This window comes from Phasianus colchicus, chromosome 4, assembly GCF_987193195.1.
Source record: "Phasianus colchicus chromosome 4, bPhaCol1.hap1.1, whole genome shotgun sequence".
NCBI classification, from domain to species: Eukaryota; Metazoa; Chordata; class Aves; order Galliformes; family Phasianidae; genus Phasianus; species Phasianus colchicus.
Genome location: NC_143439.1, coordinates 42,047,459 through 42,074,728, shown reverse-complemented (window position 1 = coordinate 42,074,728; position 27,270 = coordinate 42,047,459). Strand labels below are relative to the sequence as shown.

General features: G+C 35.3%; 1 protein-coding gene across 3 annotated transcripts in view; it reads right to left on the bottom strand.

Moving 5' to 3' along the window:
* The window catches only part of BANK1 (B cell scaffold protein with ankyrin repeats 1), a 129,491-nt gene that overhangs the window by 76,774 nt on the left and 25,447 nt on the right, over positions 1-27,270 (bottom strand). For 2 of the 3 annotated variants that reach the window (XM_031608836.2, XM_031608837.2), the window contains exons 3-7: positions 17,845-17,993; positions 16,375-16,513; positions 14,221-14,363; positions 7,877-7,994; positions 1,135-1,331 (exon numbers count right to left, since the gene is read on the bottom strand). In XM_031608836.2, the coding sequence (XP_031464696.2) occupies positions 1,135-1,331; positions 7,877-7,994; positions 14,221-14,363; positions 16,375-16,513; positions 17,845-17,993 (746 nt within the window). The remainder of the gene's footprint in view (positions 1-1,134; positions 1,332-7,876; positions 7,995-14,220; positions 14,364-16,374; positions 16,514-17,844; positions 17,994-27,270) is intronic. The other variant, XM_090139326.1, reaches the window with a different exon arrangement.

The window sequence follows — 27,270 nt, the reverse complement described above, 5'->3', positions numbered from 1 at the left end:
CCCTGGCAGAAAGGCAAATGAAAGGGACTTCTCAAGTTTTTAGACAAACTGAACATATATTTAATACATTCATTTTTCTGGAACCCTATTGCTCTTTAAGACAGAAGTGATGAATTTCTTTGAATATCTTGCAACTATTCCTAAAAGGAATGACATAACACAGGTAACAATTTTAAAACAGTGAGAGGTATGTGAAATACAATGGTACTTCTGTTGTAATAATGATCAATTTCAATACTGCAACTGTAACAGGAAGTTCCTAGATTATGATTAAACTAAATTTTACTTGGCTCAGAGCCATGCAAGTATTTCTTCTCCACATTCCCATCAATTACAGAAGTACAGTAAGTGTTTTTGTTCTTAAGTGCACTATTACAGGGGACACAAATAAGCCATTTTTCTTCTGAGGTTGGAGCTAACATTTCTAAAATGCCATATTACACATTTAGGAGACTTGAAGCATGCTCCAGTTTTTACTTGTGTTGCATTAGTGAGCTAATCTCAGTCAGCCAGTGTTTCCATTCTTTACTATATCTTTTTCTACCTTAACTCACTTAACAAAGGTTTCTTGCACTTTCCTCAGCAGGTACGTTAAGAATTCTCCCCTATATAATTTACACAAATTCATCTTTAGTTCTATGCCTATCCATAGTTACATCAAGATGACTGGCTAATGGACAACTAAAACTTCTGGCTTTCTCACTCCATGTAAGTGGTCGCAACAGACTTTGAAGAGGAGATTCTGAAAGTAGGAAGTGATTTTGAAGTAGATATCTGTATCTACTAATCTACATGATTGGGCTAGTCTATTCTAGCACATAATATCACATGGTGCTGGAAACAAAGACCTAGCTGTATTTTCAGGCCACGTCAGGTACTTCTGATCTACTGTTCTCCTTCCATTTAATGCCTAAAATTCAAGCAACATAGAAACTCTTCATTACAACAGTGCAGAAAAAGTGGCTGTACCCAATCTTGATCCCTCTTCCTGAGACATAAAGAATATAATAATATTTTACAGTAGGAGGACTACAATGTACAAGGCTTTACAAAAGAAGTATTAGGCAATTTCAGTAATGGAAACATCATTGTTATCTGGCTACGGAGAGCAAATGAAAAAGCACATGAACCTACCGACAATTCTTTGATTAATTCTCTTATTTTCTTGTGTCCATGTTTTTCAGCTATACTTGCTGGAACATCTCCATCTATATTGGTTATTTTACAAGCCTTTGTGGCCTCAGGATGCTTTACCAGAACTGCTGCAAGGTTCTTTAATCCAAATCTGGCTGCACAGTGAAGGAGAGTGGGAAATTCTTCCAAATGGCTATCTATATAAAAAAACAAATAAACAGTTTTTCTCTTATAAAACACCTGCCAGCTTCCATTACAGAAGTCTTTAGAATATTAGTGCTATTGAATAACAGTTTCTCAAACTGCCAGCACAGAACTGGCACCAAAAGAATATATATATATATATATATAAATATTTGTATTTACTTTGTGATTGTATAATTTGTAAAAAAAATAAAAGTTGGAAAGACCACTAAGATCATCTAATCCAATCATCAAACCATGGCTGTGACCGCTCAAGTCACTTAGTGCATCATCTACCTTTTTCTTGAGAACCTCCAGTGATAGTGGCTCTGTTTCCTCTCTGGGCCTGTTCTAATACCTTGCCACTGAGAAGAAATTTTTCCAAATATCCTACCCTAATCTCCCCCAGATAGTTTTCCTCCCTGCAGCTTGCCAGCCATTCCATCCCGAGCCTGCAGTGATGTGTGGGGTTTTTGTAACTGAAATGCAGGACTCGGCACTTGGTCTTGTTCAAGCTCATACAATTGGCTTCAGCTCACCAATTCAGCCTAAACAGACATACAAATCACATACATATTTTAATAAAGGGCAATTAAGCATAATTAAGAGATCCCTCTTGCTTAAAAAAAAAAGAAAAAGAAAAGAGGGAGTTCAGTCTTAAGAAATAAGTTTCCTGCAAGGGGAAAAAAATCCTACAGCCATGACACATTTTTACAAAGGTGTGTATTATCTAATGCTTTAGAAACATTTATCATCTGTGAAATCTGAAAGCACTGTAAACCTATGAAAATGTCCCTATGTTTTCATATTACAGATCACTTCTGAAAATTCTCATGACTAGCAGAGACTTGCAAAAATTTGCTTAACAACAATGAAAAAGTCAGAGTATTAACAGATGAATGCATCAGACAACAGTTTTCAGGATTTATCTGAAATAGCATGATATTCATTTGCATCATAGTCTGTTTCACCTTTGAAAACTGGGACAAAGCTGAACAGAACTAAGTTTATAATTTCAACACTTAGTCATATATTAAAACTCTAAGAGAGGCCACAAGTTACAAATGAGAGACTAAGCATAAACAGTATTTCCCTCTGCCTCCATATTATACTTTCTAATCAACTGGTGCTTTTTCTGTTGTGATTTGTCAGTGTGAAGTTTATATTCTGTTTTCAACACGATCACTGCTAGATTCTATTGCTAGCCCCTAATTCATTTTATACTCCATCTCTCTGTTCTCTCTCAACTTTCAATGACTTGCTCCCGGAACTTCTTTCTTGAAGAGATCCAGTCTACTTAGCTGTGCCTTACAGAGAATCAATTCCATCACCCTCACTATTCTTTTCTGAACCTTTTCCAGCTTTAATATAACTATTTCGAGATGACAGGAGAAGAGCTGCACATGATACTCAACTTATGGGTGAACTATGAATTTAGGCACTGTCATAATTATGTTTTGTTCTCTATTCCTTTTCTAATAATTCCTAATTTCATTTGCTTTTTGATCTGCTACCTAGCAACCAGTTGATTTTATCATGGAACTACACGTCTCTCTCCTGAGTGCTACTAGCTTGCTCATAGCCTCTCATTTTCTATGACAGCATAGGATTCTTGCATCACTTCATTTTTACCTGTGCTGAATATCATCTGTCATCTTATGGCACAGTTATAAAATCTCACAAGGCCTTTCCTCACTACTTCCCAAGCAGCCCGTATCCTTACTACTCTGAATACTTTGCATTATTAGTTTTTTTTCCATATCATCTGCCTCTAGGTTTTTGGACAATTATTCAGCCATACGCAACCAATGACCAAATTGATGTTGTTTGCAGAATCAAAAAGAATAGCAGAAAATAATTTTAATTATCAATATTATGAACATTCAAAAATTATGCAATTCAAACATCACAGAATTTTTATTTTATTACAGTTTATATTAATGGCCAAGTCAGGCTCCTAGCAAAACTAGATTTTGACATCACATTTACAACTTCTGGTACTTCAGAACTGAAAAATTGCACACTGCTGTAAGAAATCCCGCTATTTTATTCTTCAGTTCCCTCAGAGCACTGACTGAATACCAGTTAGTCCTGGTAATTTCTAGTCCTGCCAATTTTTGCTATTAGCTTATGATTCTTTCAACTGCAGCCCCTTTCTTCTTGTCTCCCAGTCAGCACTATAGTTTCGAATCTACACAATTTCTTTCAGAGCAAACACTGATGCAAATAATTTATTTAGTTTCTCTAATTCATTTCGTTTCTCTTTCTGTTATTTTTCTTGAGTTCTCCCTTATATCCCAGTCCTTATGAAACACGCAGATTATATAGCACATTTTACATTATACATCACCTTTTCAGGTATAGAGGTGAGGCTGGCTGGCTTATTGTTTCCTGGGTCCTCCTTGTCCTTTTTGAAGGCTGAAGTGATATTTATTTTTTATTTTATTTATTTCTTTAAGATAAGCAGATCACCAGCTGGGATTAGGAAGCCCCTGACTTGTCACAAGTTATTGTGACAACCACCACATGATGTTAATGAGTTTACCCATTTAAAACAGTTTTTAACACTCTGCTGTGCTAAGCCAAACTCACCTAGCAGTTTCCGGCATTTTAAGAAGGATGCCAAAGTTTGGCATGGGCCAAAGTTTTCCAAGTCTAAGTAATAGATACCTTCAAACTCTTGAGTATTTTGAGGCCATCTGAATATGGTTGCTGTTGATAAATGTTATTCATATAGTTGCTCAGGCTGCTGTTCCCTTCAGCCACCTCCTTAGTACTTTAATGCCCACTTTTGCGTGCAGCTGCAGTATCAGTAGCCATTCTGTATAAGTTAATGCCTTTGACATCCTTGCAGTGGGTCAGAGACATTTTTGGACCTGATGTCCCAGAAATTCCTTCCCTAACAACACATTTAACTTAAAAATAGTAAAGTTAATGACCTCAAAAGAGATGATTGAAACCTACTGGTCTTTCTTTTTGCTCTTATTCTGAAAAATGTCAAAAGTGGCTGTTTAAATGCCTCCCAAGTCACTAGATAAAGGTTAAGAAGGGATCTATTTTCTACGAATTATAGCAAAGCCAATGACAACTACAGCTACCATTATAAAAACAAACAATTAAGAACAACACACTGAATGATCTAATTCATTTTTAAAATTATAATTGTTCTCTAAATTGCCAATTCAGAGTTTAAGCGTGCTCCTATGACAAATCAGATGTTCTACTGCATAGAAATTTCTATCTTGTTGTGTTTAACTCTTGCAACTGAAATGCTGCATTATGCACAGCAGCAATACCATAATTTATTGAATGCACACATGCTTAAGGCAGGAAAGCATTCATGAGCTTCCAGCTTTGTCACAGTGGGAAAACTACCGGAACTTCTATCAGTTGTGAAATTGAACAACCAATATATTTAAGTTAAAAAAATACACAACAGAACAAAAGTAGTAGTCATTAGGGTAAACAGAAGTTAACCACTTTTAGTCTATTTTACAGAAGAACATTAATGGAGAGAAGCTGCCATCGTTAGGCAGCTACACTGAGAACTCAAAAGCTGGTGATGGTGGTGATGCACCAACAGCTGAACAAGAAGATCTTTGTGATCTTTTCCAACCTTAATGATTCTATAAGCAGGAACAGAGACAGTGACAACGTGTTTTTTTTTTTTTTTTTTTTTTTTTTTTTTTTTTTAAGTTCATTAAGGTAACTTCCTGAGCTAACTCTGAAAGTAGTGCTTGCTCTTAATGCTTTAGCTGGCACACACAAGGTTAAATGGGGGTTTTGTCCTGTCATAATCCCTTCTCTCCTCTTCTCTATAGAGCATTCTGGAACACCTCAGCTATAAAACGGAGCATAAAATCTAATATTACTTTATTGTAGCACTGTCTTAGCCTGTGGGAATTTTCATAACATTGCAGTAAGCAAACAGAACAGTCTACAGTTATACTTCTGCAGACTTTTAAGACATACTTCTTTTATTTCTGAAATTACTGATACAGGACATTACTTCTATTAGCAATTTAAATACACATTTAAAATGATATCTACAGTGTCAATATCAATTAAATCAAGGAAACACTAAAGCACTTTGTTTCCTCTCACCTGCCTGTCTTTTCACCTCTTGTTTCACTAGCAGCTAGAAACCTAAATTCATTCTTTTGAGACTGATGATTCAGCTTGAAAGAAAGAATCAGAGAAATCAGGATAAAATGTACGCTGCCTGTAGTGTTAGGTGACAAAAAGCAGTGTTTTGTATAAAATAAGTAAATCACAATTTTAAAGTGGCCTCAACGATATGAGTTTAACTAGAGTAATGTTAACAGATAACAGTCAGTTCACTGAGAGAGAAAAAAATAGGTTTTCCTCAGGTTATCTGTTTTTAATTTGACCTCAGAAATGAACACACCATGAATTCATAAATATGAAAATTCAAGTTTAGATTTAGAACTTCCCCAACTCAAAAAGAGTTTTGAAATACCAGTTTGGATTAGTTACCGTGTTTTGACTGGAGTCTTTTACCAGACTAGAGAGGAATAATACACACATGAGGTATCCTGAAAGCAGATTTGTACAGAATATACAACTTTCAGGACAGTATCTCCAGCTTTAGTTAAATGCTTCCACAAAAGATGGAGGAGAAGACATGTCATTACCATCACAAAAAAAAGCCAGACATGCTCATATATCTCTTTTTGGTTAACACTGTAATGTTAACCACAACGTTTTTACAGAGGCTTCTGCTCAGTCTATCAGCTTTCTCAGCTGACCAGGCTTCCAATATTCTCCTTCAGAGATCATGCCTTCAAATATCACTTATATAAACATTCTTCTCCTCGATGAACTGAAAAAAAGTCTTTATCTTAAATAAAGGAATGCTAGTAATAATAAAAAACAATAACAAAATTTAAAAGGGGCACAGAACAAATCTGAAATGTGCATTCTATCTCTGACAAGCTTTTACCAATAGAGCAGTTACAACAATATTTTGCTGGTACCTGATTTACTTTTTGATGACTACAGCAACTATTATAATAGGACGTTTCATCTAAAACAAGAAACTGAAACTGATCTTATTCATGGAAAAATACATCAATGACTATCATCTGAAATACTGGTTTGTAAAAACAAAACAAAATAAGAACAGTATGACTCCCCATTTTTACCTTTTTCAGTCTTTCAAAGATCACCGGTCAGTATTTAGCCAAGCTCACAGGGTTGTTCTTGAAATGCATTGACTTTTTGGCAAAGGATTACATGTTGATAAACATTATTTTCAATATTCATAAGTATGCCTAGATCTAAAGAGTCCTCAGAGAAGCAGAAATTCTTTTCTATTCCCAACAGAATGAACATTTCACATTTAGAATAATTCTGTAATATGTCCTATACACCTCTGTCCTGTCTGCGCAGTTTTGCACAGAAATGCAGCAAGGGTAAATACCTCACTTAACACCCTAATTGTTTGCTTCTTCCAATTCAGATTGACATTTAATCTCATTTTCAGAATGCAAAAAGAGAAAAATCATGTTTATCTGCTACAGAGGGGTGACATTCATCATCAGAGAAAACTTACTAAAAATGAAAGAAAGTATGACAGTGGTCACAGCAGAGATTACCACAGAAATTTGTTATATTTGCTTATGAAAATTATTATGTTGTACATTCAACACACTGAGTTTATTTTTCTCTCAAATTCATAGTCTGGTTACACAAAACACAAGTCAGCCAACAGCTCAAATACTTCTTCCTTAACTATTTCAGAAAGGAAACTCACAGTTTCTTAAAAAAAAATCTCCATCTGAAATAACATCATAATGATGCTTTTCAAAACACAAACTAAATAATCAACTTCTTGGTTTACTGTAATAGAATTTGAATCTTTAATAAGTGGTTCATTAATTCAATCAAGCCCTCCAATAAGCAGTAGTTCCTGTTGGTACACTACTGAATTGTATGTACAATACATTTACTTCACAGACAAATCCAGCTTTAATTCACTATACACATACTTCAATAATATAATTATCTTTTGGCCAGAATAAAGTACTGGTAACCAATAAGTACATAGTTACTAAAATCAATGTCGATGCCTAATGGTGTTCTAAGATCAAAAGCAACCCATTCTCTTTAAATAATAATAATAATAAAGAAATTGATTTTCTCTGTTAGTTTGAAATAAGAGTGCAAAGTTTGAGTACTGCAAAAGAGCAATTAAGAAGAAAAATAATACACACATATAATGTACAGACACCTCATCATGGCTCTTGTTGCCTATTTTCTCTGTGAGTATAAGTTTACTGAGCTGAAAAGCTGTTAATTTGAATTTAATCCAAAGCTGATCAAACAACCAGACAAGTTTAATTATGTAAGTACTGACTCATGAAGTAATGGTTTACAAAATTCTTTTTTCCCATTTCTGCCTTGGTTATGCTGTCTTTATCATGGATTTTTGCACTTCACCAGCAGTCTTAAATATTTAAAGATTGCCTTATTAACATTTATAAGTAATAACCATTGCAGCAGTAACAAAAATCAATGTGAAAAAGAAAGGACTCACTAGATTGTTGAGGGTGCTCTTCACCTTGGCACACATTGAATTCACAACTAATTATCTTGCTTTCCAGTAACAAAGTCAGAACATTGTCCAGCTTCTCCACAGATGAAAACTTAGAAGTCTGTTTAAAAGACAAATAAATAAAAGCTGCATTTGTTGCACATCGAATTTTAACTTTATCCTCAGGTTGCTTGTGAATCAGATTATTCAAAGGAAAGGCTGAGCAACCTGGGTCTGTTCAGCATTGAGAAAAGAAGACGGAGAGGAGATCTGATCAGTGTCTATAAATATCTATGGTGTGGGAGGCAAAGCGATGAGGCCAGACTCTTGTCAGCAGTGTGTGGCAACAGGACAAGGGGAAATGACCATAAGCTGAAGCATAGGAAGTTCTGCACCAATGTGCATAAGAACTTCTTCACAGTGAGAGTGACAGAGCACTGGAACGGGCTGCCCAGAGTGCTTGTGGAGTCTCCTTCTCTGGAGATATTAAAGACTCACCTGGACAGCTACCTGTGCAGCTTGGTCTAGGGAGCCTGCTTTGCAGGGGGGTTGGACTACATGATCTTTAAAAGGTCCCTTCTAACCCCTACAATTTTGTGATTCTGCGAAGGGTAAGGACAAGAAGATATATATGACAACATGGTCCAATAACCAGGAGCTGTTCTGACAGATGTCAGTTACCAATTAATCCAAGGTATCATTATAGCGGTAATTCAGGATGGGTTTAAGGAATACAGTAGCACTCCATTACTGGAAATCCTTACGTCAAGATTGTGTGCTTTGCTAGGTAGCAAACAGCATCAGTTCCATCAGCGATGGCCTAACACGCTGACAGATTAAGAAACTGATAGCAAGCAATCAGTTAGATGAGCTTCCTACTAAGCACTTTGTCTTTAGACAAGCAAAATCCTGACTGCTATGAGAACGTTTTCTGATTGTCTAATTCTGTCTAGACAAAAGTCCAAGATCCATTCCTAATTACTCTCAAGGTAGTCATAATTAAATGCTACTTTTCCTGGTGTGATGAGAAGTGTGATTACAGGGATTCAAACAGGAAGAACTAAGCACTAGAGAGCTAGCACAGTCTAAGCTGCACTGGGCATCAAAAGAAGCTCAGCAACAGCAGAGAAGCATTCAGAAGGAATCAGCTTACACTGCGCAGTAACCCTGCATTACATGTTTTGCTTCACATATCTGAAGTGTTTCTGGACAAGACAACTCCGGATTACTAACAGAGGTATCTGCAGACATGCTTAGTATATATAAACTTAAAAAGAAACTCAATGGCTGACAATCTGAGGAAAAGGAAAAAGATGTCTACTAATGGAACATGCAGTTTAATTCCTAATGCTGTTAAGAGTGAATAAGAAAGAAATTCCTATGTGATCAGAAAATGTTGAGTACATTGGCAGGATAATATTTTTGGCTGAGTTCTACAGGAATGATCCAGAATTTGGTGACAAGTTTGTGCAGGAAATGGACTTAACATCAATAAAATATGATCGCTCATTTTTCCTACAACCAAAATTGGAAAGTATTAATTTTGATATATAAAAAACATTGTACGTAGTGACTTGTGATCTATTTCTTTCTATATTCATACTTTCTGTACTGTGACATTGCATATTTTCTATAATTGTTACCATACAGACTTGCTAAAAAAAATACAAAAAATAATTGTACAAGAAAAAAAAAACACAACCAAACAACACCTGTTAGAAGAGAAATGCCCAAAAGCATGTTCTAGAATAAAAATCTAATCTGAGCATTCCATTTACAGAGGGAATTGTGAACCTCATAAATGTCTACTAAATATCTACATTCTCTCTTCCCCCCAAAAAGTCTATTAACATAAATAGTCTTATCATATTTAAATATTTAAAAATTATGAAGAACAATAATACTAAAACTCAGTTAGGAAACCACACTACTCTCTCTTATCCTAAGGTATTTTAGACACGGTATCAACACTGGTACTATTTTAATAGGTTTCAAACCAGATTAAGACAAAGGTAATCCTGGAACTGTTTACAGCCAGGTTGGATGGGGCTTCAGGCAACCTGATCAAGTGGACGATGTCCCTGCCTAAGGCAGGGAGTTGGAACTAAATATCTTCCAACACAAACCAAACTGATATTTTACTACAAGCAATAATATAGGAACGAGATCAACTGAGCACACAGGAAGAAGTTATGTCATGACAAAGGAGGCTCAAAATCACTGGTATTCACTGAAGCAACTGGATAGCAGAAAATCCAACATTCAGTGAATAAATATATAGGCTGGCTTCAAGATGAACTAGATCTGTAATATTATTTTTAATTTCCCTCTAAAGAGGTAGAGACATTCTCCCTGTTCCAAATAAAAATGAACAAAATAAATAAATCAACAACTACCTTTCCTGAAATGCCTGAGGAGCAGTTTCAAACAGAGCATGTTTCAGACTGTCTCGCATATCAAAAGTCATCTCCCTTCAGCAAGCACTCAAGGTTATCCCTTCTAAGGTTCACTGCTTTAAATATGACCAGATACAGGAACCTCTCCTTCCCCTTTTCTTTCAGGCAGAAGTCTGCGGGAGGAGTACCTTGGAAACATATAGCACTCACTTTGAACTTAGATAATCAAATTTACATGAGATGGAGCAAGTTCTTGAAATGAGAAGAGCATACAATTTGAGAAACTCACAGCAAAACTTTCAAGGTCATAAACAGTTACATGGCTTACCCAGATCTAGTGAGCTCAGTTTCTAGAGGATTCTGAAACTAGAAGGTTTGACCTCCAAAAAGGGCCTAAATTGAATGAGAAGTATATTTCTAACGCTTTAACAATCCTGCCTTACAATGACCAGGCTACTTCAGTTGTTCTTATGTATCAGATACTGCTTTACACGCACTTCAATATATTTCTTCTACCAGAGAGTAAGGGCAAGGGTTCAAATTAGGCAGGCCACTTCTTACATCTTCAGCCAGAGATGGAATATGGAGAGATTTCATATTTAGAGGAAAGGAAATAAACATTTTAAAATGACATCTACTGACGTGGCTTAGAAGATAGCAATATTAAAAACAGTTTGGAAGGAAGTATCTTAAGGTGATCAGGTAAAGGTACATATGTAATATCTCCACATGAGTCATACAGCTAATTCTCATAAGTTTTCATAGAAAAGGGGGCAATTTATTTTCATTTTTCTTTTTATCAGTAAACACTGTAACTGGAATCTTATTTGATGACTAGCAGAAAAAAAAATCAAGAGGTATTTGAGGTTTTTGTTTGTTTGTTTTGTTTTAAATCATAGACCCTCAGAATTGTATTATTCAGCCAGTGTTTCTCAAAGATCTCCTGAATCTCTCTGGATATTCTAAGTCACTCAAATAAAAGGAACCTATCCCCTTCAGCAATAAGGATATGACCCAAGTTTCCCTTTATTGAAAACCTAACGAATGTACCAAGAAACTCCCAACACTAAATAATTGAATCAATACTTGCATTTGGTAGAAAGTCTGAGAGAAAAATCAATACAACATGCAAATCCAGCAGAATGTTCAAATGAAAGGTTGATAAGAAGTTAAAAAAAATATTTATGAATTATAAAAACTTTAAGAACAGTCTGTTCAGCAGGTTACTATAAGAACATAAACTCCTTGGGAGAGTTGCTTCAATGCAGAACTAATGTTAATGTGAGAGAACAAAAAAGTGAGAGGCCTTCTGCCTATATCTAGCCCCATGTGTTCTGATACAAGCGTGTTCAGAATTATGATTCAGTTATAACAATCCCAACTCTTCATACATTAATATAAATTTTCGGTTTGCTTTCTTCCAAAACTTTTTGAAAGAAACGATTCATTTTTACTATTTTCATACATTGCCAACATTTGTTTGGCTGCCTAAAATGTCTTGCCAATGTTAAATACTTTTATAGGTTCTTACAAATAAAGAACATAGAAAATAACAATCTATCAGATGAAGCAAAGAATGTCACCCAAAAAATGACTTGCAAAATCATAGAACACATTTTCACTTAACTATAACTACTACTAATCTTTAATTCCTACCTAAAAATAAAGAACAATTAAGAGGAACAACATTACTGTACCTTCCTGGTCTCCCACTGATGTATATGAACTGACCTGACCGTCAGTGAAAGGAATGGATAACTGTAAGCTTATTTGTTTGGTTTACATACTTGGGTTTTACCGGGGGCCAAAGTGGAAAAGAGAACAATAGTCTGAATGTTGATATCACCTCAAAATTGCTGCAGAAGTCAGCAATACAATGAAAGCATTTTACCAAACCATTGTATCTTTGGTATGTATTACAGTAGCAATTTCCTTGCATTGCAGAATTTTAATAAGGATTACAAGCATTTGTGAAAATCTTGAACTTTTATTTGAACCACAGAACGATACTGCTTTGATCAACAATTGCTGTAAGCTTTTCTATTTTATTTTAATTTTGTTTTCTATTGTGTTTGATTGTTACTTTGCATAGATAAACCACTGCTTCCCCAGGATACTTTTGCAAATAAGCTGATAGTCTCAAAGGTTTTAATTATTCTAGTTAAACAGAAGTTACTACTACTCCTGCTACTTGATGGGAATTCTAATTAGTACCTAGGTTTTGTTTTTCCTTGTGTGAACACATTTTTTTAAGATTAAGTTAAATCATGTTCTGTAAATTGCATTTTTACAATGTATCTTATTGCCATTCAATCAGGCTCACATGAAGGCTTAAAGTATTTTAAAAGTCTGTGGAAATAGTTCAGCTACCCAGCCAGTTAATATACCTCACTGCATGGCCCAGTGGGTACCATTAAATACAATGGCAAATCTTCCAGCAAACTTACAGAAGAAATTACCATTCGAGTACTTTCCTGCAAAGCAGCCATCATACTCTGTGGGTTGTAAAACCTGCTTGTGTATGAAAATTTTATCTGGTTTTCCAGTTGCCAATACAATGAAATTAAGACTGAGGTATACAGTGCCTCCTCATTTAAATCCTTTCTTATTATCCAGATGAGTAAAGGCATGCAAATTTTTAAACATACCTGATAGTGATAACACTACAGTAGTATTTTCTGGTACTATAGCTCTGCACATAATTATGTTTGCTTTGTATAGAATTTGAATTGCATGTGTCTTACTAAATATTAGGCTTGCAGCTAAATGAAGAGCCAGACTCCTGAACAACACAAATAAATCTCCATTAGAAATAGATACCTACAGCACACCTGCTAAGTTTCCATGCTAGTTATATTTTTTAATCATTAGGATACACTTCTTATATGTAAAATTTTAAATAAACCTGTTAGAAGCTTACTTCAATGTCCCTTCAAAGATTGATATTATAAAGATTTTAAGAATGTGCTTGTACTTAGAGTTACACTATTCTCCTGTGCAATGGCCCGTTTGCTTAGAGCAAAAGAGAATTGTATTTAGAAACAAATCAACACTCATCCTGAAAAGAATACAAATTATGCAATATATCATTTTTTATTAATCCATTTTTTTTCTTTTTTTTTTTTTTTAATATGTATAATGCTTTAGACAGTAGATAAGGTAGATTTGTCACAGGAAAATCAGACTGTCTGCATTGGAAACAGGGACTATTATTTTTGTTCTGGCTTTGCAATTAAATACAGACATCACAACAAGTCTGCTCTGGCTACACACTATGCAACAAATGATACTTCTGGTTCTGTCCTTTTTAAATAAGTGTTTTCTTATTATTTTTTATGTGCTATTGGCAAAGGATGCTGCAGAGCACTGCAGTCTGCCGTGCTGATCTAAAATCCAACTCAAGACCTGAATTCTTCTAAAAATGTGAAGAATCTGCACAACAACCAGCAAACTACATGAGTGATAATTCAGCAGCTGTACATGGACTGTACATGAATAGCAGCCTGATGCTATCTGTGCAAGCTATGCCAGAAAAATCCCATTTACTAGTGGATGAATAATAATTGTCCAAATGCAATATGTCTTAAGATTACTTGTTTCTACTGGTTTAAGAACATTCTCAAAAAAACACTGAAGGGAGAGAGACATTGCTACTACAGATTATTCTTTTCATCCTATGTAATGTAGGGTGTTGTTCATTGGGCACATACAGTACCAAAGATGTTTGTATCATTCTAAAGAAAAACAAAACAGGAGAGTTTATTTTCACTTGCCTGTTTTGTTTAGAGCTAGGCATCTCAAAGATAGGCCCATCTAACCCTGAGGCTATTACTGAACCATTATTAATTATTATGCAATTAAAAGTCTTTACATCATGGTATATGTTTTCTTAGCTCATAGTGGCACTTACATTCTATTTTTTTCATTAACTTAATGCAAAAGTCAACTTACCTGACAAATAAAAGCTATTGGGTCAGCTACTTTTTGAAAGATGCGCTCAATCTCTTCTGCTGCAGTATAATATTCAATCTGTGCAGTGGTCTTAATGACACCCTCACAGTAGACGTTTATATATACAGGGCCAGCAGGAAAATCTTATAAAACAGAAATCAGAACAGTAGCTGAAAATATTTTACAATCTCAGACCAGAAATCTGAGAGAATGAATAAAAGAGCAGAAGGAAATATCATAGAAAATGTATAGGATTTGCATTTCACAGATGATTTAGTGTGAGCAGTTTTGTTTTTGTTGTTTTTCAATCTAACATTAAAAAGCTGACAAAAGAAAATACATATCTGCAGATCTGTATGACATAGACTTATTGTATTGCTTCATGCTAGAAAGTAGATGAAAATAGTACACTTCCAATTTCCATCTTCCCTTTCTTGGACTGATGATCTATAATCACCTTCCTTATGTCTACAAATTAATGAAAAGCTCAATAATTGCAAATTCAATTCATCTTTCAAAACGTTTTTCTAATTGCAGGCAAGGTTCTCAAAATTGAACTGGTACTAAACTGCAAAAAGTTGCACTGCTACTGATTACTTCCATTCCAGTTATATACCTGGTAAAAGCAAAGGAAAGAAGCAAAAGAAAGTAATGGAAAGAGGCAATTGTACAGTCTGTTACTTAAGTATGACTTGCTCTGTGTATGCAGCATGAGGCCTCTTTATTAGTACATTATATAATTCATTAGAATTCATTGTGCAAGGCATCCTGCTGTACCATACCAGCACTAGCAGAGTTCTCTTAGAATTCTAACTCTGACCACTAAAAAAGACAACCCTGCAAATGGAGAAGAGCAATAAAGCCAAAGAAACTGAATGAATAAAATATTAACTTAAATCACTTAAATGGAAAGCTGCCCAAGCTTTATGTTTTTAAACATTTTTCTTATAACATTAGATTAGCTAGACCCTCAGTATAAGAAGTTATTCCAAAATATTTCCAGATTTTCCAGCAAAGACTACATAGAAAAGTGTTAAAAACACATAAGAAGTAAAATAAAATGTGGGCTGCAGCTCTCTGCCATGCTTTCCATAGTATTTCATTCACTGTCCATATTTTTTTACTTCAGCCATCATTGAAGCCTTACCATGATCCATAATGTTCTTACAGAACAATTCTGTAAGACCTATGAACGAGGATTTGAGCTTTGTTTCTGTGAAATCCAGTTACTAATGAAAATTTACTGTGGTGATGTACTTCCCATTCAGGTCTCTGAAAACAGACTCTTCACTGTCACAGTACTAAAGAATTCTCAGGACACATGCACAGTGTCTAGGTTAAAAATCAGGCCACAGAGTTACCTAAAAGCAGTGCCAAGAAGTGTGAAGCCTTTATAATTTTTTTCTTCCTGTCTAACACTATATTGCAATGGTTATAATATAAAATATTACGCACATTTCCTCAGGAATTCACAGCATGCAATAGACTGGCAAGCTACACTATGATTACTCAGGTCATAAATGTTTTAATTCGTAACTCTCATCAAATGGATGAGCGTGTAGGTGTGAGTCTTACATTGGCTCTGTCTATCTCCTGAGATAAAAGTTGTTCTTTTTTTCCCCTTTGTTTATCATTTCCCAGGCAAAACAGGGCAGAATGGCAATTAAAATTACAGATGGAACAGTAGAAAAGAATTGTTAGAAATCAGCAGATCCAACTGATACAGAGAAACGACATGAATATGAAAAAAAGAACAAAGAACAAATAACTCCTATGCCAGTAAGAATTATAGAGTGAGTATAATCGAAGTTACTGCATTAGATATAAGACGAAACATTTCAATAATAGAGTAATAAGAAAAGAATATTAGCTTTCCATTTTATGGCAGTGCTTTTGGAGAATTTTAATCTGTGACTAATGAATGACATTTTGAGACTGCCACCTGTCATTTAACTACACAAAAACAATCTAATAGAACCTAGTTTCCCATAAATCACAAGGCTTTGCCTCTCTGCATTATTAATAAATGTTCTGTATGCAAAACCCATGTACAGGAAACACCTACAAAGCAGTGGGAAGTGAAACTACTTATAAAAAGCAAAGGGAGTAAAAAATTTTCTGAGTACTTAGAAGTAATTTTTTTTTTTTTCTTACCTAATGCTTTCATGTACTTGACCTTCTTATTCCAAGAGGCTGGCTGTGTCCTAATTCGTTGATTATCTGCTATGAATTCAATTTCTAAAGTTTCATCATCTATTTCATCTTTCAACAAAATGAATATTTCACCAGGATTCTATAAAATTAAAATGTGTTCCCATTAGTTCTTCACAAAATTATACTGAAAGTGTAAAATGCAAACTGAAACTTAAGTTGGAAGAGAAGTTCTTTTTACCAGTACCTTCATGCAAAAATATCATAATACCAAAATATTCTGCTATCTTGGTGTTATCCTTTAATATTTTATATACAATAAATGACAACATTAATCTTGTGTTTCAAATTCAGCTAACCTAACAACATTCTTAAACTGTATATTAAATGCATATGCAAGTATCTTTATTTTTTCTATGACAATCCTTCTGTACAGCCTACAAAAATGACATTCAGCTGAGTGAGAACCTAAAATACTTACAACTCACTTAAATTCTTCAGGCGAGCTGTCAGGGAAGTAAGATAGAAGCAACAAATAACCTGAGCCAGTAGTTTTCTACTGCCTCCTGAAGCAGGGGGAATGCTATTCTCCTATAACTTTACTGATTTTAACAATGAAATAATGTGTGTAAATCATGTTTGATGCCTAGATGCATAAAATCAGTTTTAACGCTGCAAATTACTTAGTCCTAACAAGCAGCAACACTGTTTTAAACTGTAGTGACTTACACTAATGTACTGTTAACATACAAATAGGATATGGTATAAATAGTACATTATTGATATTCAGCTGTAATCTGTCCCAGAGAGCTGACATATAGAACTGCCTTCTGACAGACAATAATCAAAATATGTGACATTTCAGGTACACTGCAATCTCCATCTGACCATGGCCATTCACTTATATAAAAGAATGCAGTGCTGGATAAAGTACATTCTTTGTTTACACTCTCACATACACTCCCACAGCAACCTTGATAAAAAAAGAAAAGAACACATAGAAACATTTCTGTCCACTAGATATGTATATAAAAATACTTCTGATTTCAATTTAGAATTAGGTAAGGCGTTTGCTCACAGAACCACTCATTGCATACCTCACGTGGTATCAGTACCTATGTATGTGCTCACTATGTATTCCTCCAAAGAGGCACTCCATATCCCTCCAAAAGTTACCAATCACATGCTCCCTCTTGAACTACAAGGCCCTCATGGCAGTGACATCTCTACTCAAACTACCAAACAAGTCCCATAGAAATAAAACCTCTCAGAGGCTAAAAACTATTTTAGTTTGTAAATCTGGTGGTTCCAGTATGGATGTGAGACAAACCCCCCCAAAATCTGACTGCAGTCTCAAAGCACTCTCATTTTGGACACTTATCTTGTTTTCAAAACTGACGCAGTACGAATGAGAAGCAGAACACTGACCTTCATCCCAAAGACTTATTCAAGTCTTTCATTCAAATACCTTACCTCGCATGATATTCTCGTTGGAAGCACCAATACTGATTTCTGGTTAGTTTCTAATGTCTCAGTAAGTACTTCTGTTTCAAAACCAAGATCTGCTTTTTCTGATACTCCTCTGGCATCTGATAAGTTAACATCAGAGGTAGCCTGGCAATCTGAAATAAACAAGGTGAAATGAGGATACTGTTAACCATTCCATATGAATGAAACATGTCAACGATGCGGTGTACATTGTATCAGAGAACTCACATAGCACTTGGAGCCACATTAATGGCACCACGTGAAAGTCTGGCCAAATTTCCTCTAAGTTAAATAAGGGAAGGTTCACCCTTAGAGAAAGGATTTGTTTCTGTATTCTTATCCTGCAATCTTTATTTATGTGAATAGCTTCTATTTATATGCTGCACATTACAAAGACAAAGCAGACATGGCGTTTAGTCTGCTTACTGTCACCAACGAGGTTGCAGAGATCAACCAGTTTTGCTGTTCCAGTAGAATAAACTCTCTTGCTGGTAGCATACACTGAGATAAACTGAGATCTCTATCATGTCTGCTTTGCCTGTATTTCAAGAGGGCCATGCTACACTCTTTAAATTTCAACCCATCTGTCTCCAGGAAGGGTTATATGACAACAGCAATACATGTGACCATCTATGACAGCAGACAGACATTTCCTTGACACAAAGACTCTATAGACTTTGCCCCCCCCCCCCTCCTTTATGGACAAAAAGGCATACTTATTTCTGTGCAGGATAGACTGGGTTTGGGCATGCTACTCCAACCATACAGGCAGTTTATGACCAAATTCTTACATATATTTCTTATACCAGGAAAGGCCTAAGAGCCATAGTGAACCCTTCACCAAATCATGGAGTTGTAAGGAGGAAATATAAAAGAATTGACAACTGCATCTGCAGAGCTCTAAGCCTGTATTTTAGAAAAGCTATTCTTCACACTTCCTACTGCTCAGCTGCATCATTACTACTCCTTTCCAGAAACTCTGTTACTCTGTACAAAACACTCTCGCCACCCATCTCAAAGGACTTGCAGCAGTTCTTAATCATGCAGGATTATCCAGCATACTGCAGTCACCTAGTTAGATTCATGATAACATCCCAAGCAGTTCAGAGTTAAAAAATACTGACTGGCTGGTTAGAGAACATCCTGAGAGATATCAACAGTAGCTTGTACTATTCTAAATCACATAACACTCACAGCCAATTACATTCAAGGACACATTTTTTTGGGCACATCTTTTCCTCTTACATGGATGTAGAATATTAATATAAATTAGCAATGGGCAGAATACAGAACAGTAGCAATTTGGCCATTTTGACTTCTTTCCAAAAAAGCCCACGTTGCTGGTGTACACAAACCACATGGCACTCTCAAGCAGCACAAACCTCTTAGCATTCAGCATGAGTACTGGCAACTTACAGTTAGCTTCCTCACTTCTCACTTGTATTTATTTCCCCACAAACGTCAGTTTCTCTGATACAGACTGCTCCCTCTCTTTACCTGTGTTGCTTTGCTTCTAAAGACATAAATTTTAATAAATTTCTTCTATAAGAAATGCAACAGCTAAACAAAGATATGCTGCAGAATGTAGCGCAGAAACTTTGGTGAGCAGTGTCTTCTGTAGAATTTTTTTAGAGATACGTTTTGGCTGTAAAAGATGTTGTGGAAGAAAAACAAATCATCTGTCCATGTTTTGGTGAGAAAGCTAAAGGTTCTGTGAACATCTATGGTAAGTGGTTCAGTGTTCATCACTAGATATGAAAATTACCCCAGTCTGCTTATATCATGATGCTTTTAAGGTAAACTAATTCTGTATGCAAGTTATGAATTCAGTGTAGAAGTACAGACTTGTACACTCTGTACAGAAAAGTACTGAATACAGTACCCTGAGCCTACGCGTAGACATACTTTGCAGAACTAAAGCACTTCTAATTCTTTGCTTATTTTGAAAGTGAAATAAACTAAATTGAGCAAAGACTATTTTGATCCTGAATCTACACTGTTTGATGCAATTTAATTTGGCCCCAAATACTTTGGAGTATGTTAATTTATCTGATTATCAAGATCAGACTTTATTCAGCACTGCCTTTCCAGAAAAGAAAGATCTGCTCTCTCAGAAGGGAAGACAGCTTTTTGCTTTGTGTATCTAGGATCCTGCACACCCATAGCACATTCTTCAGAAATATTCTGTGTTCACTCAAATGTTATAAAAAAGCATATAGAAATTACTTCAGAAGTCAACTCATATGAGATGCATGCTTCTGAAAACTTTTCTGCCACTTCATGCAAAGGAATCTTGCAAAATAAGAAAGGTTCCATTATCAGACAGATAAAATGAAAGAACCAAATAATAAACCTGGTAGGCAGTGGATTCAAAGCTGCCAGCCTTCTGTCATTTATCATTCTTCAAGGATTGCGTGGACACCTTCTGATCTATTTTAAGTTCATGATAACTGCATTTCTACAGCCTACACTCCACTGATCAACAATGACAGCAGTTAATTCTACCTTATAATGTCCTTAATAATTCATCTAGTGATATCAACACTAGTGCTAACAATTCAATTCAAATTAGGATAACATTTTCCTCCCACCGTAATTGTTCTTTATATTTTTTTATGTATAATGACATTTAACTACAGTATCATGACTCCAGTCCAGTCAGAATTGGGACTGCATTACTCTAGAGTTCACACAAATTATGAAGAAATGTGGGTTTTTTATATCACAAACTTTGATATTTAATAGAATGAGGGATTCTCCTGATGACTGTGAAATTGGTTAGCAATTTATTAGCAAAAAAAAATAAATCAAGCAAGACCTCTTTCAGAAAATGTCAGGCCTACATTATATATGTATATCAATGAAAATGGTGTGCAGCAGCCTAAGAATAGCAGGGATTATATCATCACTACTATATAGCGACCAAATTCTAGAACTATGATTTCCAAACTCAGATTTCATCCAGTGGTTGCATCTATCCCAAAATGCTGAGAAACATGGAACAACCAAGTAAAATGCTGCTTGTAGATACTGACCAACCAATAAACTAGGAATCAAACAAAGCATTAATAAGGGTTAATAACATTAAATAAAACAATGTTATTTGTAGGAGTTTAAAATCACAGAGTCTACTAATACAGATGGAGCATACATATTGACATCTTTTTTGTTTATTGTGGGCAGAAGGTGGTGTTCAATATGTAGGCCTTTTGAGCACTTGAATTTTGGACATCTTCACTGGGAATACTCTTTGAATTTAACCAGAAAGTGATGGCTGGGGAGATTCATCAATTTGCAAAGGCTTTAAAAAAAAATAATTTAACAAGAATTTACAACTGTAGGTGAAGATCATCTTAAAAAAAAAAAACATAAAAGGAAAATCATTACAATCCCAAGATATCTAAGAGAAAAGCTATATTAAAGGATAGGTGAAGCTTGGTAAATGTGCTCTTTTAACTGTTTTATGTTAGTGACCTATCTGCGAGGTTCTTAAAATGTAGCAACAATGATTGAAATAATGCATGACTAAAATTGGACCCTTTCATGTAAGATCGAAGTATAAGAAATTATTAACAATAACTAGTGATGCTTAGACAGCACTGTGAGCTAGAAGCTACAAATAAAGGAAAATCTATGATCTCTTCTATTCAGGACAATGCTAGGGGGAATTATCATCTAATACACAAGACAGTGCTCCATCCTTTTCAGGCTGTTTTTGCAGGATTGCTTTTGACAAACACCTACCATTGACCACCTCACTGAAAGGATTGCTCTTAATTTGAAGTTCATATTTAAGTAAATGTGATAAATATAATAAAATAATACTATACTACTAAATTTACTACTAGTTACTTAACTGGAGACAATATTGGTGTTTTCAATTCTACCTCATTTTCTTAATTTCAATACATCGGTTTGGTATATTTTACACAAAATCTTTTGGAAAGCATTACTGCTTTCAACTCCACATTTCAAACTAAATTCATTCAACTACTTTGACATTGCATTCCTTCACATGCACTGAAATTTTCATGAAGCCCTTCTATTATTCTCTTGTGCAATTCTAAACAACATCCACATCACCCTCCTTACCTCCTCCCTAAAAAAGAATTCTAACTTTACAGATACAGTCTTTAGCTTTCCCTATTTCCCTATACAAGCATTTTACGTTGTCTCTGTCTCTGATTACTTGCTATTTGTTTTGAATCAACTGTGCATGTGATAGATTTGGGATATTAAAAATAGCAGAAAACAAACATAGAAGACATATTTTCTAAGGTTTGGAATTATGGAATTATTTTTACAGCTAAAATTTTGTTAGTTTTACAAAAGCAGAACACCTGCTAGCTTTATGAATTTCAGTTCTTTCTTAATTCTTGCTAAAGCAGTGCCAGCTGAAAAAATGAAACTGCCTTGGGCGTATCCCTACATCACACAACAAACAAGAAGAAGAGAAATAAGGGCAAATCAGGTCAGGCAGATGACAAAGAATGAGAAGGTGATTAAGGACATGTGGCCAGACGAAAGAAAAGACAGGGTGCTACAGTGTCAAAAGATTAAACTGAAGATATCGGAAGGGAGCCAGATTCAGCAAGTAAAGTGAACAAGTCATCCATTGGGATCACTCCCCAGCACGAAGTTAGTTATGGGCAGAGATGGTCCCACGGTGCTCTGTAAGGGTTAATTGAAGAGAGACTCATTTAAAATTGGTTTCCTTTCAGTTTCAAAGCTTGAATTCACGCACGAGCACTCAGCAAAATTGAGAACCAAAAGGTAAGACTTAGGAAAAAACAAACAAACGACAACACCCAAACAACAAAAGAACACCCCAAATAAGTAATCCTCTACACACAGCGAAATCAGGAAAAATTACTTAGGCACAGCATATTTCCCCGCAATTCACCCTAAGTTTATTATAGACAATAATTAATCTTCTTGAACTGTTTCTAAACACTGCTAGACCTCAGCAGAGAAGGAATCAAAGCTACTTCTAAATGCTCTACAGACAATCTGAGAAAGGCCATGAGAAACATGGCAGCAGAAAATATTCATCATGCTGGGCATCATTCAATAAGCCTGTTATACGCTGTGTGAACTTGAGATTTATTCATCTTTACTATAAATCCTTTCTAAGATGCAATTTCAAAGCAAATTCCCTTTTCTCCTCTGCTGAAAAGATTTCTTTTACTGATTGTGAGAGAGGCCTTTCTAAAATCTCAGAAAATGATTAAACCTACCCAAACATATAAACACATGACTTAATTTCCTTTGTTTGTTTTCTCTTCTGTAAGGTAAACGTATTCATTATTGAATGAATGTTAAATAACATTTCTCTCTTTGCTGAATCATCTGTATTTTACAAAGACTTTGACAGTTATCTTTGTTTTTCTCAAAATCATTCTCAGTCCCAGTTTCTGCTTCCACGTCCGAGTTGTTCTGTCAAAAACAGCAGCTTTCTGTGAGTTGGCCTATTCTGCCTGTGACTCCTAAATGGTTGCTACTTTATTCATAGTGAAAATTTTTTCTTGCAAATAAACCCGAACCAACTGTTCCTTTAAAAGCTATGAAGAATAGTGTTTCCTTGTCTGTGCATTCAGACTTGGTGTTTGTGTCATGTTAGCAATTTATGGTGCTGCAATATACATTCACGTCTATTTCTATTCCACAGCAGAGTAATCCCTAGATTGTTTTCTTCTTCATTATGTTCACGAAGGCAAAGATTGATTTGATTGCAAAGATACATACCCATCTTTTTTGTATTAATCAGGTATGGTTTTGTACATAATTTATCATCCCAAAATAGCTGTAGCCTAATGGAGCCTTTAATAAAAGCATCTAAACAACACAGAAACCATCTTTGGTGTACCCAAATTGCAAGCAAAGTACAAACAAACAAAAAAAAACCTGCTGTAAAAAAATAAACAAAAGATCTATTAAAATAGCAAAAAAACAATTTACTATGGATTTCCCAATCATCTTTACCTAAGAAATAATTTGTATGAAATTGCATGTGTTTGTATACATAACTTTCATATGATTTTAGATGTACATTCAGGTGCAACACAGGTCTGTGACTAGCTCCTAATTGGTCTGTGGCTTAGCAAAAAAAGTCTGACAAACTCAGTAACCAATGTTTTTGGTTTGGATATAGTTAGATTAAGGGCTTTTTAGGACTAAGCCACTCTTTTTTTGTGTGTTTCTTTTTACCACAATCAGATCTATGGTACTCATTTGCTGCAGCAACACACTAAGAATATGACCACTCTGCTGCTCTGCTGGCACACAGTAGGACTGTCCACAAGTTTCTAAGCTATTAGGCATACCAATTAGTTTGGAAATAATAACTACTTGCCCGAGGTCATTTAGGTGCTGAACAGAACTGCTGATGGAGCCCAAGCCCGTTATTTCCAGTTTCTACATTCCACATACTTTCATCCTGTGTCTTCTCCTGGAGAAGCCAAACTAAAGTCTGAAGTCTGCCTCTCTGCGTGCACCAACAGTTCTCACATATTAAAGACTAATGTTTTATTAAAGTACCCATCTATCCACTTCAGATTTATTGGAGTTCTACTACTGTAAGAACATGGGACTTTTGTTCCTTTTCTCTGTGGTTCAGTACACACATCTCATTTCTTTTTCATTGATGGATTATACAGCACCAAATGCTGTCCAAAATCCAAGACACGAAGCTACAACAAAAATGGCAGAGATGAGCTGCTGACCCAAGTTAACACCAAAGATACAAGGATTGATAGAGGCCTCCAGTGTTGGGAGCAGACTTCCATAACTTGTTTGCCTCTTAAGATGGCCCTGCAACTTTGCTATTATTCTTAAGAGGCTACCTTCAGCTGCTTAGTGGCCCTATTATTTCTAAACCCCAAGCCTCATACACTTGGCCTGGTCCAAAGAGCACATTATCCTTGGACTTGGAAGTGGCATACAGCTACATTTTGAATTACACAGGTATAAAAGAACACAGCTAATGGGGTTTTTTTCAAATTAAGACATACTTCAGGGAAACACAACTAGCAGGCAGGCCAAAACCTCAAATTTCAGGCTTTAAGATTTTGCAAACACCAGCCTCAGGGAACTACAAGTGAACAGCCAAACTTCGCCCTTCTGACCATGTTTGAAGTTGTTCTCCTGATGAAGAATACTCCTTTACAATCATCAAAATTCAAGAAAGAATTTGGCTGAAATGTAATGAAACTAATAGTCCTGTAACAACCACATAGGAAAAGGTGGAGGGGGAAAAGACACAGAGTAGCTGATATCCTCAGCCTTCAACCTATTCAAAGTACAAGATATGTAGTATAACTAATAGTATCCAAACACTCACTGACACAAGACAATGTGCTCCATGCTACAGCATTTCTTAAATCAATCTGGTAACAGAAACTACTTTGCAACAGCTCATTTATGAAATAGCATAACTTTGATGATGCTATTTTTTTACTTGAAAATTACATAGGACTTGCATATCTAAGAGACCATGTCTCTCCTCATGCCATGCTACCATAGTTGCTGTCAACAGAAAGACTCTCACCAGACACATTTGGTATTAAAGAAAAAAAAGTGTGATTAGTCAGCAAGACCAGCTCACTATGGCATAAGTTACTTTTCAATTTACTCACACATTTGGTATAAAATAGATCAAATCTACTGACACATAAGGTAGAGTAAACAGCACACTTTCTCCTTACAAAAGTGATAAAGAACAGTACTACAGACATCTGAAAACCACATTTTGTTTCTAACTCTTGCTTATTTTTCTTTTGTTAGGGTTATGAATATGGAAGCAAGTCTGAGGTCTTTACCCTTTAAGACACCATCCTTTAATCCTACACCTCAATGTCAGAATACAGCCATTTTACTAAAATAGGATTTCTGATCTCATCGTAAGAAAGAACAGCAGATCAAAAGTATAAAAGAGCTGATAACTCTTTATCTCTTAAAGGGATGCCATTTATTTTGTCATGAAGTGCTGGCCTTCCTCCAATTTATAATGGTTAAGGATACAGATAACAGTAAGCACTCATGTTAGCTCTGAGAACCTCTGAGAAAGGATGAAAGAAGGGCCAAAAAATGTCTGCTGCTAAACGTGATGAGTAGATAACTACTGCATATTAATAACATATTTCTGTGCTCAGTTTGTCCACCTCTAATCATTCAGTTAATAAGTACCAGGACACAAGCCTTAAAGGCAAATGAAAGAAAATAAAGAAAAAGCTGTTTAACAGAAGTGTAACAACCTTTTTCTGAAGGTGAATATCAACTAACAGGCATTTAAATTCGAGTCTAGTCTTACTCTGCACTCTAGTCTTACTCTGGTAAAATTATGAATGTTAATTCAACAATAAGGCATTCATATTTTTAAGCTGTATAGTTACAAGACTATACCCAGATCCTAGTAAGATTGTTTCACTTCTCCAACTTCAGTACAAATTGCAAATAATGATTATTTGGAGAGCAGAAAATTTCTTAAGGAACCACAAGGGAATTGCTCAAAATACAGCTGTCTAGTAATAAAAATGTTAACTTTCTTTTTAATACAAAACCAGAAATACATATGTAATATCTGTGAGTGGCTAAAGAACTAACTTGTTCAGCTGCAGCCTATAAAGAATGAGCCCTCACGAATTCATATCATGGTGTTTAGCATTCCACAACTGGATCTTGTTCCAGCATTCACAGATACTAGCAAATCAATTCTTTTCACATCTGCTTGTAGCTCATATTTCCCCCAAAGGATCTCAGTGATCATATTGTTTTCCCATTTTCCAGTGTATTCTCTGAACTTTTCCCTCAAGACTTTGCACACTTTACTTCAGACAGTCAGTCCTTACAGATTGTTAGTGCTTTCTCATTCCTCATCTATCTGTGCTTTATTGGATATATTCTTTTTTTTTTTTTTTTTTTGTCTTATCAAACACTCAATGCTCTTTCCACCCTTGCTGCTTTAAATTTCCTGTTTAAGCATCATACTTCTGATCTGCTCAACTTTAATTCCAGATCAACTCTAAATTCCATCTTTTTTCAGCTCGTCTCTACTTCTGCATACGTGTACACTACATGCAAACTTCAGCTTTCCATAAGCCAATCTCCACTGAAGATCTTAGGTAAAACACTGTTGTAGGATTAAAAAACAAAAAGAAACAAACAAAAGAAACAAACAAAAGAAACAAACAAAAGAAACAAACAAAAGAAACAAACAAAAGAAACAAACAAAAGAAACAAACAAAAGAAACAAACAAAAGAAACAAACAAAAGAAACAAACAAAAGAAACAAACAAAAGAAACAAACAAAAGAAACAAACAAAACTGCCTTGATTTGTAATTTCTCCATTGATACTGCCACTTTTGTTTTGCTCCATATATACAACTTAGCACTACATACTTTCTTATTAGAGA